Source organism: Saccopteryx leptura, chromosome 5 (assembly GCF_036850995.1).
Source record: "Saccopteryx leptura isolate mSacLep1 chromosome 5, mSacLep1_pri_phased_curated, whole genome shotgun sequence".
In the NCBI taxonomy this organism is placed as follows: domain Eukaryota; kingdom Metazoa; phylum Chordata; class Mammalia; order Chiroptera; family Emballonuridae; genus Saccopteryx; species Saccopteryx leptura.
This window is the reverse complement of record NC_089507.1, coordinates 28216551-28233932: the sequence shown is the minus strand read 5'-3', so window position 1 is coordinate 28233932 and position 17382 is coordinate 28216551. Positions and strand designations below refer to the sequence as shown.

General features: G+C 45.5%; 1 protein-coding gene across 2 annotated transcripts in view; it reads left to right on the top strand.

Moving 5' to 3' along the window:
• RFC1 (replication factor C subunit 1) overlaps positions 1–17382 on the top strand; it is a 79474-nt gene that overhangs the window by 58177 nt on the left and 3915 nt on the right. Inside the window, exons 14-24 of one of the 2 annotated variants that reach the window (XM_066386169.1) lie at positions 3577–3689; positions 5469–5583; positions 6785–6876; positions 7857–7994; positions 8129–8224; positions 8339–8437; positions 9901–10055; positions 10176–10293; positions 12046–12191; positions 15531–15744; positions 16723–16914. In XM_066386169.1, coding sequence (XP_066242266.1) covers positions 3577–3689; positions 5469–5583; positions 6785–6876; positions 7857–7994; positions 8129–8224; positions 8339–8437; positions 9901–10055; positions 10176–10293; positions 12046–12191; positions 15531–15744; positions 16723–16914 — 1478 coding nt within the window. The remainder of the gene's footprint in view (positions 1–3576; positions 3690–5468; positions 5584–6784; positions 6877–7856; positions 7995–8128; positions 8225–8338; positions 8438–9900; positions 10056–10175; positions 10294–12045; positions 12192–15530; positions 15745–16722; positions 16915–17382) is intronic. The other variant, XM_066386171.1, reaches the window with a different exon arrangement.

Below are 17382 nucleotides of genomic sequence, written 5' to 3'. Positions count from 1 at the left end.
TGTGCTAAGTACTGTGTGGGGGTAAGTATAGGGTATCGAGGGGATGGAGTGTGTGGTCGGGGAGCGGGATGTGTGCCCCCATCCCTGGAGGAATGGGTATCTAAGCGAAGACTTGGAAAGCAGGTAGGAGTTAGCTAGGTGCAGGGAGGGCGGGTGTGGATGGGAGAGTACATGTCCCAAGGCCATACTGCATATGAGACAAGACTGCGCAGAGTACGGGACCCTGGGGGCGAGGTGCACTTCAAGAGCGGAGGCATGCTTCCTGGGTAGGTGGCCTCAGCTCCTGGTGGCGCGTGCGCCTTTGGTGGGCTGGTGGTCCTGAGCTGCTCTAGTTTCTGTGCTTGTTCACCTTGTACTTGTCATGGAATATGAACACGCACAATATATATTTAATGTCCAAAATATTATTGGGGCTGAGGTTTCAGTGCTGTTTCCTCGAGCTCCAGTCGCGGCCCTGGAGGATATTGTGTAAGAAATGAGAGGGCAGAGTTCAGTGAGCAGCACAGTCAGTCCCCACAGTGATGCCTGCGCCGTTAGTGTGTGTGCTCATGAGACTGGCCAGTGATGTTTATAACAGTTAGATAATAAAATTGTAAGGAAACGGGTTTAAATTTAACTTGACTCTCTTTGCAAAACCACATAAAATCTACCTTAAAAGGGGGGCTAAGTACTTTGTGTGCCGGGAGAAGACTGAGGCTTCAGCTGAGCCAGAGCCCCGTTCCCAGCCTGCAGGGGCTCTCAGCCCCTCGGCAGTGTGTGTGGACGAGTATCTCTGTGCCAGGCGCCACGGGCAGTGTGTGTGTGGACGAGTATCTCTGTGCCAGGCACCACGGGCATGGTGTGTGTGGACGAGTATCTCTGTGCCAGGTGCCACGGGCAGTGTGTGTGTGGATGAGTATCTCTGTGCCAGGTGCCACGGGCATGGTGTGTGTGGATGAGTATCTCTGTGCCAGGCGCCACGGGCAGTGTGTGTGTGGATGAGTATCTCTGTGCCAGGTGCCACGGGCATGGTGTGTGTGGATGAGTATCTCTGTGCCAGGCGCCACGGGCAGTGTGTGTGTGGACGAGTATCTCTGTGCCAGGCGCCACGGGCATGGTGTGTGTGGACGAGTATCTCTGTGCCAGGCGCCACGGGCATGGTGTGTGTGGACGAGTATCTCTGTGCCAGGCGCCACGGGCATGGTGTGTGTGGACAAGTATCTCTGTGCCAGGCGCCACGGGCATGGTGTGTGTGGACGAGTATCTCTGTGCCAGGCGCCACGGGCATGGTGTGTGTGGACGAGTATCTCTGTGCCAGGCGCCACGGGCATGGTGTGTGTGGACGAGTATCTCTGTGCCAGGCGCCACGGGCATGGTGTGTGTGGACGAGTATCTCTGTGCCAGGCGCCACGGGCATGGTGTGTGTGGACGAGTACCTCTGTGCCAGGCACCACGGGCAGTGTGTGTGTGGACGAGTATCTCTGTGCCAGGCGCCACGGGCAGTGTGTGTGGACGAGTATCTCAGTGCCAGGCGCCACGGGCATGTTGTGTGTGGACGAGTATCTCTATGCCAGGCGCCATGGGCAGTGTGTGTGTGGACGAGTACCTCTGTGCCAGGCGCCACGGGCATGGTGTGTGTGGATGAGTATCTCTGTGCCAGGCGCCACGGGCAGTGTGTGTGTGGACGAGTATCTCTGTGCCAGGCGCCACGGGCAGTGTGTGTGTGGACGAGTATCTCTGTGCCAGGCGCCACGGGCAGTGTGTGTGGACGAGTATCTCTGTGCCAGGCGCCACGGGCATGGTGTGTGTGGACGAGTATCTCTGTGCCAGGCGCCACGGGCAGTGTGTGTGTGGATGAGTATCTCTGTGCCAGGCGCCACGGGCATGGTGTGTGTGGACGAGTACCTCTGTGCCAGGCGCCACGGGCATGGTGTGTGTGGATGAGTATCTCTGTGCCAGGCGCCACGGGCATGGTGTGTGTGTATGAGTACCTCTGTGCAGGCGCCACGGGCATGGTGTGTGTGGATGAGTACCTCTGTGCAGGCACCACGGGCAGTGTGTGTGTGGACGACTATCTCTGTGCCAGGCACCACAGGCATTGTGTGTGTGTGGACGAGTATCTCTGTGCCAGGCGCCACGGGCATGGTGTGTGTGGACGAGTACCTCTGTGCCAGGCGCCACGGGCATGGTGTGTGTGGATGAGTATCTCTGTGCCAGGCGCCACGGGCATGGTGTGTGTGTATGAGTACCTCTGTGCAGGCGCCACGGGCATGGTGTGTGTGGATGAGTACCTCTGTGCAGGCACCACGGGCAGTGTGTGTGTGGACGACTATCTCTGTGCCAGGCACCACAGGCATTGTGTGTGTGTGGACGAGTACCTCTGTGCCAGGCGCCACGGGCATGGTGTGTGTGGACGAGTATCTCTGTGCCAGGCGCCACGGGCATGGTGTGTGTGGACGAGTATCTCTGTGCCAGGCGCCATGGGCATGGTGTGTGTGGACGAGTATCTCTGTGCCAGGCGTAACGGGCAGTGTGTGTGTGGATGAGTATCTCTGTGCCAGGCGCCACGGGCATTGTGTGTGTGGACGAGTATCTGTGCCAGGCGCCACGGGCATTGTGTGTGTGGATGAGTATCTCTGTGCCAGGCGCCACGGGCATGGTGTGTGTGGACGAGTATCTCTGTGCCAGGTGCCACGGGCATGGTGCGTGTGGACGAGTATCTCTGTGCCAGGCGCCACGGGCAGTGTGTGTGTGGACGAGTATCTCTGTGCCAGGCACCACGGGCATGGTGTGTGTGGACGAGTACCTCTGTGCCAGGCGCCACGGGTATTGTGTGTGTGGATGAGTATCTCTGTGCCAGGCGCCACGGGCAGTGTGTGTGTGGATGAGTATCTCTGTGCCAGGCACCACGGGCATGGTGTGTGTGGACGAGTACCTCTGTGCCAGGTGCCACGGGTATTGTGTGTGTGGATGAGTATCTCTGTGCCAGGCGCCACGGGCAGTGTGTGTGTGGATGAGTATCTCTGTGCCAGGCGCCATGTCCTGAGGGGAGAGGAACGCTGTCGAGTGACGCAAGGTAGTTGAAGACACATCTTCTGTTCATGCTTTTCGTGATCGTATAAACCGATCATGCTTGTTAACATTTATTGAGGCATGTTGGGCTCTATGATCGGGCACGTTCATCCTCACCACATCCGTACCAAGCACGTTTCTGTTGTTACCTTAATTTTATAAAGGAGCCTGCAGGCCAGAGGGGCTAAGTCACTTCTGAAGCTCTGCCAGCTGGTGGTGGTGGAGTAAGGATAGCTGGAGTTAGGGTGGGAGCCCTAGTCTGCTCCACGACCCATGCTTTTGTAGCAAAGGAAATCATAAAAGTATCGTTTCCAATCAGAGTTTTAAGTTAATGAGTTCTAGTTTTTTACTTGAGAGGAGAATTTTACTAAGTGCTCTGGAAACTATTGTTTATACTTTGTAGGAAATACTGCAAATTTAGAACTAAACCGGAGGACTGCTCTCAGTGCTAAAGTTCATGCACAATTAACCCTGAATTTCTGTTAGGTAATATAAGTTAACACTCTGGAACTTCTCTCTTCCTAACAGCAAGATTTGGTAAATTTGCCGGCAAAGATGATGGCTCCAGTTTTAAAGCAGCGTTACTCTCAGGCCCTCCAGGTGTTGGCAAAACCACCACGGCTTCTCTGGTTTGTCAGGTGGGTGTTCAGAGGAGTGCGCATGTGTAGGGTGAGTGTGTATGTGGTGTACATATATTTTAACCTATCGTATATATACTTTCCTGAACTTAAACCTGTAGAATTTGCTTTGGTTTGGGGATGTCATTTTCATTCATTTTTAAAAAATATTTGTAATTATAATTGTAGGTACTATGTGTTAAGCCCTCGGGTGCATTTTTATATAGATAATATAAATTGTCCTATACCCTTCTCAGAATTTTATGTACTGTTACCATCCTCCTGTGACAAACAGAACAGACTTAGAGAGGAGGTGGGGCGCAGTGTGACCCGGGCACGGGTCCTCCTTTGCTGTCTCTGGCTGCCATGTCTGGCAGTGAGGAGAGCAAACCGCAGTTTGTGTATCAGGATGGCATGAAACGATGCATGAAATGGTATCAGAATGAGAAAATGAAGGACTTGAAACTTAATAAAAATTTAGTGCTAGATTTCCCAACTCCGTCTCTAAGTTGGTGGTTTAATTTGATCTTTGTTTTAGGAACCAGACCATACATTTTCAGCTAGTGTAAGAACTATGTATTTTCTACTCTATAAACATTTAAAAAACAAATATTTTTTCCCTGGTCTCTACAATAGTGAACATGCCTCTCTTCACCTTTTTTTTTTTTCTTTAATTTTTTAAAAATTTATTTATTTTAGAGAGATGGCAGGAGAGAGAGAGAGAGAAGGGGGAGGAGCAGGAACCATCAACTCCCATATGTGCCTTGACCAGGCAAGCCCAGGGTTTCGAACCTGCGACCTCAGCATTCCAGTTAACGCTTTATCCACTGCACCACCACAGGCCAGGCCTCTCTTCACCTTTTATAATTGTCATTACCTTTTTTGGGAATTCAGTTAAGGCTTCTTTTTTTAATAACCTGTGATCAAGATAATGATCAATTTTGGGACATGAACCAGAATAACTTGATTTTCATGATTTGAGAGGGTGATTGTATATAGGGATAATTTGACAAAGAATGATTTATTATTTATCTTGAAGTCAAGAATTACTTTTTGGTATATTAGATTAATTATGCATCTGATATTGAAATCTTGGGATGGTTATATTTAATTCTTTTTAGGATTTTAAGAAGCAAAGAGTAAAATTTCTTGTTTGAATATATTCTTCCAGGGTAGTCATTTATCAGCTGAGGTTTTAAAATCAAACTGGTGGCCCTAGCTGGTGGCTCAGTGGTCGAGCATCAGCCCAGCATATGCATGTCCTGGGTTCAATTCCTGGTCATGGCACACAGGAGAAGCAACCATCTGCTACTCTCCCTCTCTTCCTCTTCCCTGCTTCCTCTCCCCTCTTTTTCCATCCTGTGGCTCTATTGGTACAAGGTGCGAGCATGGCCCTGGGCACTGAGGATAGCTCAATTGGTTCAAGCGTATCAGCCTTAGGTGCTAAAAATGGCTTGGTTACTTGCATTGGCCCCAGATGCAGTTGTTGGGTTGCATGCCGGTCCGGGCATATGTGGGAGTCTGTCTCACTGTTTCCCCTCCTTTCATTTAAAAAACAAAAACAGGAACAAATAAAAAACCAAACTGTGTGTGTTTATGTGTGTGTGTATGCACACACAATATTTTGAATATCTTTGTTGTGAGGTGTATTATGGTAATCTCATTGTTATTCTCATACTTTATCTTTTTACCCATGTACGTTATGTGATTTTTCTACCCTCTTTTTTAACTCTTGTTTTTGGGGGAAGGGGTGAAGCTAATTTACATTGTGATAGTAATGACTTCCAATATTTTTATCAGGAATTGGGATATAGCTACGTGGAACTGAATGCAAGTGATACTCGGAGTAAGAACAGTTTGAAGGAGATTGTTGCTGAGTCACTGAATAATACCAGCATCAAAGGCTTTTACTCGAGTATGTGGCTTTTTGAACTGTTTTCTTTGGTTATGTAAGAAAAACAAGTTCATTTCAATGTTTAGTAACCACTACTGCTTACTGGGCACCCTGCTAAATCCTGGGGCTAATGAATAGGAAGAGCCTCGGATGGAACTCTTATAGGATAATAGTTACCTTTTTTTTAAGTTTTAAAAATTTCTGAGCATGTGATTAAAATGCACACATGGACACATTTATTTTGTATGATTTTAGCAGATACATCTGTGAATCCTGTGAAGAAGGCAAGAGAGTAAATAACCGTAATACAGTGTGGTAGAGGCCTGTAGAGGAGGAAGTGATTCCATTGGGGGCATTGGGGAAAACCACCAGTAAAAGGTGACCTTTATTTGAAGAGCCTTGAAGAATGAGAACGATTTGTGGGTGGAAGGGGTATTTTCAGACAAGAGTAGGGGAGGAGAAGACAGCATGACAGTACCACTGTGTTATAGGTTGTAGCTAGTGGTTTAGTACGGTCAGGACTCATGGGGACAATCAGACACCCAAATTACAGATCGAACGGTTCATTCAATGGTAGAAAGTCATTGTTAAAAAGAGGTTGTTAAGGAAATGTTACTCTTGTATATGGCAGGTGGGAGTGTAAATTAGTACAACTCTGCAGAGCAATCTGGCAGTAGTTCTCACAGGTAAATCACACATATCCTTTAACCCAGAAATTCTCATTCCTGCAATCATTGTTAATGCTTTTATTCTGTATATGCAAAATGATATGTGCCTGGATATTCATTTTATGCGATTTATAACAGCAAAAGATTAAAAGCATCTTCACATTTTATTAATAGAGATTAAGTAAGTTATGATACACGTGTAAAACAGAACATTATGAAACAGCCTTGAAAAATGAGGTGCTATATGTCTACAGATAAGGAACAGATCACAAAAACATTTTAAATGACCAAACCGGGGTGTGTATTTTTATGCACACGTTTTGACATGTATGGAAAGAACATCTCCGGGTCTGTTCACGCTGGCTGCTCTGGGAAGGAAAGCAGCGCCCGAGTGGCCAGGGTGGCAGCGCCGCGCTTCTCACTGCACACTCGACACCGTTGGGATGGGGCACCAGGTGTTATCAGTTCATAATGTGCGGGTAATTGTTTGTAAAGCAGCAGTGTTTGATCAACTGTGACTTCCTGTCCCACCCGTTCCTTCTCACCACGGTCAGGTGGAGCGGCCCCGTCAGTCAGCATGAAACACGCCCTCATCATGGACGAAGTGGATGGCATGGCAGGGAACGAGGACAGGGGAGGGGTGCAGGTAATGCAGGCGGTGTGCTGCTGGCAGGGAGCGAGGACAGGGGAGGGGTGCAGGTAATGCAGGCGGTGTGCTGCTGGCAGGGAGCGAGGACAGGGGAGGGGTGCAGGTAATGCAGGCGGTGTGCTGCTGGCAGGGAGCGAGGACAGGGGAGGGGTGCAGGTAATGCAGGCCGTGTGCTGCTGGCAGGGAGCGAGGACAGGGGAGGGGTGCAGGTAATGCAGGCGGTGTGCTGCTGGCAGGGAACGAGGACAGGGGAGGGGTGCAGGTAATGCAGGCGGTGTGCTGCTGGCAGGGAACGAGGACGGGAGGGGTGCAGGTAATGCAGGCCGTGTGCTGCTGGCAGGGAGCGAGGACAGGGGAGGGGTGCAGGTAATGCAGGCGGTGTGCTGCTGGCAGGGAACGAGGGTGGGAGGGGTGCAGGTAATGCAGGCGGTGTGCTGCTGGCAGGGAGCGAGGACAGGGGAGGGGTGCAGGTAATGCAGGCGGTGTGCTGCTGGCAGGGAGTGAGGACAGGGGAGGGGTGCAGGTAATGCAGGCGGTGTGCTGCTGGCAGGGAACGAGGACAGGGGAGGGGTGCAGGTAATGCAGGCGGTGTGCTGCTGGCAGGGAGCGAGGACAGGGGAGGGGTGCAGGTAATGCAGGCGGTGTGCTGCTGACAGTGAACGAGGACAGGGGAGGGGTGCAGGTAATGCAGGCGGTGTGCTGCTGGCAGGGAGCGAGGACAGGGGAGGGGTGCAGGTAATGCAGGCGGTGTGCTGCTGGCAGGGAGCGAGGACAGGGGAGGGGTGCAGGTAATGCAAGCAGTGTGCTGCTGCAGTTTTACTGTTCACTTTTAGTTTTTTGTCACAAAAGTATAAATAATTATTAGCTATGATATCTTTGGCAGTTAAACGTTGCTGAGGAGGTTTTTAAAATTGAAAATACATACATTGTGTGGTATTTTTAAATAATTATTTTTCTGTTGCAAATTTGCCTTTTAGGAATTAATTGGCCTGATAAAACATACAAAAATTCCCATTATTTGTATGTGCAATGATAGAAATCACCCCAAGATTCGTTCTTTGGTTCATTATTGTTTTGATCTTCGTTTTCCAAGACCTCGAGTTGAACAGATTAAGGTATGGTATTTGTAATTTTTTTCCGTAACACTATTTAAAGGTCAATTTTTAAAGTACTTGGTAAATATTTTTAAAACACTTGATTACATATAAGTTACAAAAATTTATTGAAGATTCTCCTTTGTCAACTTTAGGGTGCTATGTTATCTATTGCATTTAAAGAGGGTTTGAAGATTCCCCCTCCAGCTATGAATGAAATAATTTTGGGAGCCAATCAAGATATCAGACAGGTAAATTAAATAATTGACAATTGATAATTCTTTTCAATTAATACCTTCAACCTTTTACGGAAGGGGTGGCAATTTTGTCCCATGTTGACAGTGTCTTATTTGTGATTCTTTTAGGTTTTACACAATCTGAGTATGTGGTGTGCACAGAGTAAGGCCCTGACCTATGACCAGGCCAAGGCTGATTCTCATAGAGCCAAAAAGGATATCAGACTGGTAAGATGAATTTCTGTTTCCTAGTTAACTCTTGCCCTGTAATTCCCTGATATACCTATAGAACCTGTGGATGTTTATATAAACATATAGACAGCTGCTAAAAGTGTTCCTAATTCAAATGAGGTTTTTCCCAAGGACTGTCAACGTATATTATAAATTTTGACGGGAGGAAGTTTAAATTATACATGTGCCCTGGCTGGGCAGGTCAGCTGGTTGGAGCATTGTCCTGATACTGTAAGGTTGTGGGCTTGATCTCTGGGCAGGGCACATAGAGGAATCAACCAACGGATGCATAGATATGTGGAACAGCAAACTGATGTTTTTCTGTCTGTCTCTCAAATCCATAAAAATAATACTGTTTTACAAAATTATACGTGCTTCAGTAATTATCAAATGGCTTTTCTGGAGCCCATGATGTATGGGTTTCATTTATGTTTTCAGTGGTTCAGGCTGTTCAGAATAATCTGTTTTTAATGGTTTATAGTTTGATAACCTCCCTGAAACTAGAGATCTTTCCACTTATTTCCGTGCTCTATTCACCTAGTCACTGGTCAGAACTTGTTAGAGGGAACAATGACTAAGCAGTGTTTTTTTCCCCTCTTTAAAAAAATTAATAATTTTTTAAGAGCAATTTCAGGTTTACAGCCAAACTGAACAGAAGGTATAGAGATTGTCCATATAGCTCCTGTCCCCACACACATACACCCTCCTCTCCGGTCAGCATCCTCCGCCAGAGTGGCACGTTTGTCACAGCTGCTGAGTCTGCACTGACCCTGACGCACCACTAGCGCCCAAAGCCCATAGTTGACATTTACGGCCGACTGTTGATGTACATTCTATGAGTTTTGACAAATGTATAATGACATTTATGCCATTGTAGCATGCCAGAAATCCTCTGTGCTCTGCCTCTCCATCCCTCCCTGTCCCCCTAACAGTCACTAGTCTTTTCACTGTCTTCATCGTTTTGCCTTTTTGGAAATGTTGTATAGTTGAAATCATACTGTGTAGCGTTTTCAGATTGGCTTTTCTCACTTTGTATAATATGCATTTAAGGTTCCTCCTTATCTTTTCATGATATGATAGCTCATTTCTTTTTAATGCTAAATAATATTTCATGGTCTGGATGTACCACAGTTTGTTTATTTACCTACTAAAGAGCAACTTCCAAGTTTTTGCAACTATAAATAAAGCTGCTGCAAACATCCAAGTGTAGTTTTTTGTGTGTGTACAAGTTTTTAATTCATTTGGGTAAATACCAAGGAGCACAACTACTGGGTCGCATGGTTAAGAGCATGTTTGGTTTTGTAAAAAACCGCCAAACTGTCTTCCACAGTGACCGTGCCACTCTGTATTCCTGAAGCAACGAAGGAGAGCTCCTGTTGCTCCACATCTCTGCCAGCATCTGGTCTTGTCAGCATCTGGATACTGGCCCTTCTACTGAGTTTGTCCCTCTTTCTCTTTAGGGCCCATTTGATGTTGCCCGGAAAGTGTTTGCAGCTGGAGAGGAGACTGCTCACATGTCACTTATGGACAAATCAGACCTCTTTTTTCATGACTATTCAATAGCACCCCTCTTTGTCCAGGAGAACTACATACACGTGAAGCCTGTAGCTGCAGGGTGAGTGTTCAGAGCTGGTGGGGTTGGGATTAGTACCCTCCCCTACGTGGTAGGCCAGAGAACTGAGGGCGCCCTGGAGAGTGGACAGTGCTGTCACCCAGACTGGTCTTTATCCTGCAGGGGCGACATAAAAAAGCACCTGATGCTTTTAAGCAGAGCAGCGGACAGCATCTGTGACGGCGACCTCGTGGACCGGCAGATCCGGAGCAAGCAGAGCTGGGGCCTGCTGCCCACACAGGTGAGCACAGGCTTCTTCCGAAGCGCAGGCTCTGCTTTAGTTAGAACAGAAGGGCTTTTAGCTCCCATAATTATTGAACATACCAGGTAAACATTATGGCTGTTAGGGCAAAAATACAATCTGTTATAGATTCAAACACTGGCCACTACTGTCTGTTCATATGGCCTTGGTTTCAAACATTTTTATGTAAATGGATGTATGGAAATAGAACAGGAGTTTTGGTCAGATCTAAGATGTGAGTTAGAAGTTTTATTTGCTCTTTTACCTTAAGAATCTATTTCTTTTTTGTCATTATTTTGTCATGAACACTAAGTAGCTTTTCCTTGAAGAAATGCAGCCCTGATACACGGATTCTACTTTTCTTCTTTCTTGCTAAAGCTGCAGCTTTGTATTAGGTACTTGATTTTGTTTGAGGTTTTTTACTCAAAACAGAGTTTTGCAAATATTCATCATTAAGAGTATTTGTTTTGCCCTGGCCGGTTGGCTCAGTGGTAGAGCGTTGGCCTGGCATGCAGGAGTCCCGGATTCGATTCCCTGCCAGGGCACACAGGAGAAGTGCCCATCTGCTTCTCCACCACTCCCCCTCTCCTTCCTCTCTGTCTCTCTCTTCCCCTCCCGCAGCCGAGGCTCTATTGGAGCAAAGTTGGCCCGGGCACTTAGGATGGCTCTGTGGCCTCTGCTTCAGGCGCTAGAATGGCTCTGGATACAACAGAGCGACGCCCCAGATGGGCAGAGCATCGCCCCCTGGTGGGCATGCCGGGTGGATCCTGGTCGGGCACATGCAGGAGTCTGTCTGACTGCCTCCTGGTTTCCAGCTTTGGAAAAATGCAAAAAAAAAAAAAAAAAAAAAAGAGTATTTGTTCTTATTTGAGTTTTGCACATTTACACAGTATTATTGGCCTGAGTAAGAAACAAACATGGGACTTCTGGCGGCCTGCTTGTCTCTTAATCCTAACCACACATTGCTTGAAAACATAAAAACAAGGACACATGATGGATATAAAGAATTGTTTCTGTTATGTTTTTAAAGTGTTCATTTCTTAACCTAATAATTGTGTTTTTGAGAATTTATCTTAAATAATTTTAAACAGAAAAAGCTTAATGTACAAAAATATTTCTGAAGCATTAATTCTGATGGCAAAAAATTGGACAAAATCTCCATGTCCAGAAACAGGAGAATGATGAATTAATGGTAAATTCTCTTGACTAGAGCATTATACCACCATTAAAATTATTTGTAAAGATGAACTAAATGACAAATTTAGTTAACTCTTGGAATAAAGCACCCTTTATAATTCTGGCCTTTAAAAACCCTGGATATAGAAGATATCCAAGGATATTCTTTTTTACTTTTCTCAAGTATCATTTTACTTGATTCTCTAGTAATTAGACTGTCCATGCTTTGATCCTATGCTATCAGTAGCTTATGTGAAAGAGGCATACTTCTCTCAGTCTTCTCAGGGACGTTGGCATCCACAAGGTAACAGGTGTGTTGAGCTCAGTTGCCTGAGAAGCTGAGCTGGCAAGATGATCTCTCACGGGGCCATATGTGTTTTAGACCAAGGTGTTTACTGTAATCAGTTATTTTCTCTGGGACAAGTTTTCTAAACCCACAGATGAGAGACAGGGGGAAAGGACTTGACTGCCAGGAATTAGGTATGTGGGACAATGTTGCTTCATTTTAAAAGCTGACAGCTACTAAGGAAGCAACTTAACGGAATTTAAATCATGGATTGCACTTGATTCTTTCAGGCCATCTATGCCAGTGTTCTCCCTGGGGAGTTGATGAGAGGGTACATGACCCAGTTTCCCACCTTCCCAAGCTGGCTGGGTAAGCACTCGTCCACAGGCAAACACGATCGTCTTGTCCAGGACCTAGCATTGCATATGAGTCTCAGGTAAGTGCTATTACTCCGTTTCTGGTATTTTGTCAGTGTAGCGTCTTTAGCCTTTATCCAATAAGGATAGCATTAGTCAAAATGTTTATATTGTATTTTAGTGGGTTTTTTTTTATAGAGACAGAGAGTCAGAGAGCGGAATAGACAGGGACTGACAGACAGGAATGGAGAGAGATGAGAAACATCAATCATCAGTTTTTCATTGCAACACCTTAGTTGTTCATTGATTGCTTTCTCATATGTGCCTTGACCGTGGGGCTATAGCTGACCTAGTAACCCCTTGCTCAAGTCAGCAACCTTGGGTCCAAGCTGGTGAGCTTTGCTCAAACCACATGAGCCTGCACTCAAGCTGACAACCTCGGGGTCTTGAACCTGGGTCCTCTGCATCCCAGTCCAACGCTCTATCCACTGCATCACCGCCTGGTCAGGTTTTTTTAGTTTTGATATTATTGCTAACTAGATAAATGACCCTGAATAAGTTTTTATTTTGTGAGCCTGTTATTTTCCCTAATCATTATAACACATCACTTGAAAGGTTACATTGGAAGAGTAAAGCCAGGTATTAGATGTGTCATAACTTTAAGGTAAAATTTAAAACCATATAAATCTGAGATAGTGCCATCCCCCCGCCCGGGCCATCTTTGCTCCAATGGAGCCTTGGCTGCGGGAGGGGAAGAGAGAGACAGAGAGGAAGGAAGGGGGGTGGAGAAGCAAATGGGCACTTCTCCTATGTGCCCTGGCCGGGAATCGAACCCGGGTCCCCCACACACCAGGCTGACGCTCGACCACTGAGCCAACCGGCCAGGGCTATTGTTATTTTTTATCAAGGGAGGCAGCCATGTCAGAGAAAGGGATTTGAGGATGTTACACTGTCAACTTTGCAGATGGAAAAAGTACCACTTCTCGGCCTTTTGGCTAAGATCAAGTGTGAAGGGGGAGTCAAGGGCGCAGGCAGCCTGTAGACGCTGGGAGAGGCTGCTTCCCCCCTGTTCTCACTGAGCTAGTGGGCCTGGCGCAGCTTTCTTCCTGCCCCTGCCCACTGCCTTTCTAGTGGGCACCATCACTCTGCCCAAGTGTCCCGCCATCGATGCTCTCACTTATATTTGTGTAAATTTTGAGCACTGGACTTCCATGTTGTATGGCTGTCCTTTCATATGTCTGCCCCTTCTCCCATTTGCCTGAACATTCCTGGCAGTAGGAACTGCAGCTTACTCATCCAGCACATAAAATTGCTGCCTAAGTGTTTCTTAAGAAATCCTAAACAGGACACTGTCATCATCACTGTCAACAGAGCATCTATAGTGAGTTTCTTAGTTTTTAAAGTAAATTAAAAAGCATGATTTTACTTCATTTAACCTTTTTTGGGTTGTAGATGCCTTTGAGAATATGAAAGCTTTGGTCTTTATTTCCCCCAAATGTACAAATATAATTTTAGGGAAAGTAAGAGATTTCTGAGGATAAGGACCCTTGATATAGACCAGTGGTAGTCAGCCTGGTCCCTACTGCCCACTAGTGGGCGTTCCAGCTTTCATGATGGGCGGTAGTGGAGCAACCAAAGTATAAATAAAAAGATAGATTTAACTATAGTAAGTTGTTTACAAAGATTTGTTCTGCCAAACTTAGCAAAAATTGGACATAAAGTACTTGGTAGGTAATTATTATTATATGCTTTAACTTGCTGTAACTTTGCTTTATAAATTTTATAAAGTTACTTCCCTACTTTATAAATCACCATTACTGTGGAACCAGTGGGCGGTTAGAAAATTTTACTACTAACAGATACAAAAGTGGGCGGTAGGTATAAAAAGGTTGACTACCCCTGATATAGATGATACCCTTAGATGTTTCTAGATTTAATGTTATGTGATTCTACTAGCAGGTAACATTTATGTAACAAATTATGAGGATAATTTTAAAAAAGGTCTTGAGATTGTCTTGGGTACTGGCTTACTGGCTCACCCTTGTCTTTACGCTTGATCAATGGGTGCATTTAAAATAGGAGTGTCATCTGAACTCTTAGTTAATAAAATAATTGTGGAGCAGGTTCTAGATTTCTGATAGAACTGTGTGGGTTCCTGTGATTCAGACACTGTTACCTCAAGGCAGCAGTAGCACCCTTTGGTAATTTTTAAAAGGACTTCTCATTTCCTTTCTGATTCTAATGTGTGTTTTGAAACCAACAGCTTTTGAGGTCTCTTGTTTAAAGTGCACATACGTACATAGCTGGGTTGGAAAGATTTAGGGTGGCGGCATTGGAAGTAACTGTTTTGTTTAGCTCTTTTCTGTCATTAAGGGTCAACATTTAAGGAGAAAGAAAGGCAAGCATTTCCTGATTATGTTTTAGTTATCAGCTTGTCAGAGTCTGTTTCCCTGAGTCTTTCCCTGGCCCGTGTGGACCACCTTGAGACTCTGCAGGAACAGTCTGCAGCTCTTTTTGGTTTGGGGAAAACCATTCTCTAGAACTAAGGATTTTAGAGTAACAGCATTAGGAAATGTGAGGGAGCATTCGTGTATAATTTTGTATGTTAAAATTGAGACTTTGAGACCAAAAGGTGTTCCAGACCCTCATTAGGAAGTGGCAGTGGCACTTTAAGTAGAAATCTCACTGTCTTTTACTGATGCTTTTAATATTTGGAGCTGGGAATGAGTAATTTTTGGCTATAAGAGTGTGAAACAGCCTGACCAGGCGGTGGCGCAGTGGATAGAACATTGGACTGGGATGCAGAGGTCCCAGGTTTGAAACCCCGAGGTTGTTGGCTTGAGCGTGGGCTCATCTGGTTTGAGCAAAAGCTCACCAGCTTGAGCCCAAGGTCACTGGCTTGAGCAAGGGGTCACTCTATCTGCTGTAGCCTCCCAGTTAAGGCACATACGAGAAAGCAATCAGTGAACAACTAAGGTGCCGCAACAAAGAATTGATGTTTCTCGTCTTTCTCTCTTCCTGTCTGTCTGTCCCTCTCTCTGTCTCTGACACACACACACACACACACACACACACACACACACACACACACACACACACACACACACACACACACACACACACACACACACTGTGGCTGCTTGGACTTTAGGACCAGGGTGGAGGTAGACCCTACATTTGTGTTTTGTGTTCTCTTATCCAGGTAAGTAGAAAATTCCCTTTGAGCACATTGGTGTCTATCCATTACTCTGGGGTAGCAGTAGGCTTTCCCTGCACCAACTGTTAAATAGTAGGCATTCCATTGAGCATTTTCAAAAGCAGATTGAACCCCATCTGATTGTGACATGCAGCACGCTCTGACTGGAATTGGTGGTAGATTGCCATCGACTACAGGTGTGTCTTTTTTGTTTTGGTTTAAGAACCTACTCCAGCAAAAGGACTATAAATATGGATTATCTGTCACATATAAGGGATGCTCTTGTACAGCCCTTGACCTCGCAAGGGGTAGAAGGAGTACAGGCTGTTGTTGCCCTTATGGATGCATATTATTTGATGAAAGAAGACTTTGAGAATATCATGGACATTAGCAGCTGGGGAGGCAAGCCTAGCCCTTTCTCCAAGCTGGACCCCAAGGTAAATGTGCAGCCCACTGGTTACCCACCACTCTACTCACCAGGTCTGTACTGGGAGGACAGAGGTGTCCTGCATGCTTTAAAGGGTTTTGTTTTTTTCCTTCGGTGCTTTTTGCTTCTTATGGCCTGTGCTTCCCAAATACACTATTTGACTATAATATTAAGAAAAAAACCTCTGGGTTTGACTTTGCAATTTGTTATGGTTATCTTTGCTTTATGCTGAGTGGAAAAGCAAGATGTGAAAGCCGGGGACAAATATAAATGTATGCTTTACGAGTAAGGGGGGCAGACGGCGGGGGAGTACCGTGAAGCGGTGGCAGTGTGAGGAGAAGCAGGACGGGCCTGCTGGCTGAGGGTCTTCACACTTAGTCTCTCTCCCCTGTGGATTCAGTATTCCAGCTGGACAGTCTGTTATGCAATAATGTATCCGCTACTCTCTCTACATAATGCACATGAAAAAACTAACCTCACTCTTGTGTCTCTTTGGTGCTGTTTGAGAAGACATAATTTCTGTTTCTCACAAGAAACATCTACAGTTAGAATCCATGGACTAATAATTCTGCAATTATCGGAAGCTTGGTGTTAAGGCTTTTCAAGTTACTTAGTATGTTGAAATAACCCCACTAGTAAAAGTATTTTGTGGTAATTAAAGGCCAGCTTTAACTTGTACCTATTGTGAACCTATTTTTGATTTATTGATTACTAACTGCTTATCACTTTGTAGAACAGCAGGGAGCACTGAATAGGTAAAAATGACTTAAAGTGACTTTGTGTCTGCTTTAATGTTTCCAAATACTGATTTTTTTTGAGTCATGGTCTTTATGAAGCATATCATGAAAAATGCATTTGTGTCTATGCATAAATATTTTGCAAACAATTTCAAGGAGCTTCCAGGGTCTTTTAGAGCCTTTAGGCCTACAGAGTTCAAATTAATTGGCACTTAGATTTTTTGAAAAACTCCCTCTATCCTTTTCTTTAGGTGAAAGCAGCCTTCACGAGGGCTTACAATAAGGAGGCCCACCTTACGCCGTACTCCCTTCAGGCAGTGAAGACGTCCAGACACAGCACAGGCCCGGCCCTGGATTCTGAGTACAACGAAGAGTTACATGAAGATGACTCTCTCTCTGATGAGAAAGATCAGGACGCTATGGAAACTGATGCTATGATCAAGGTAGTATTTCAAGCTGCAGAGAGGAGATGCTATGATACTCCCTCAAAATAGTTTATCTTTTCTTGTGTATAATTTGCCTTCGGAAATAATTCAGGGCCTGTTCGGCAAGTAGCAGAGTAAGCTGCAAAATACTTTTCAGTTTTTTTGTTCATCATAGTTGAGGATGGAGAAGGTATAGATTTCATTTTTATAAATTGCCAGCTTCTCATATAGTTGAAGTGCCAAATAAGAAAATAGGTTATTGTATATATAGAGGATTATATGCTTTCTTAGAGAAAGTATGATTTTTATTTATTTGATCATTGGAGTGTGCTTTACCCACAGACACACATTTTATAGCACAACCAAGAAAAGCCTTTCAATGAAACCATTTCTCTCTTCTGCTATTTGGTTTTGTTATAGTTATTGAACTGCCTGTAGAACAGGGGTCGGGAACCTATGGCTTGCGAGCCAGATGTGGCTCTTTTG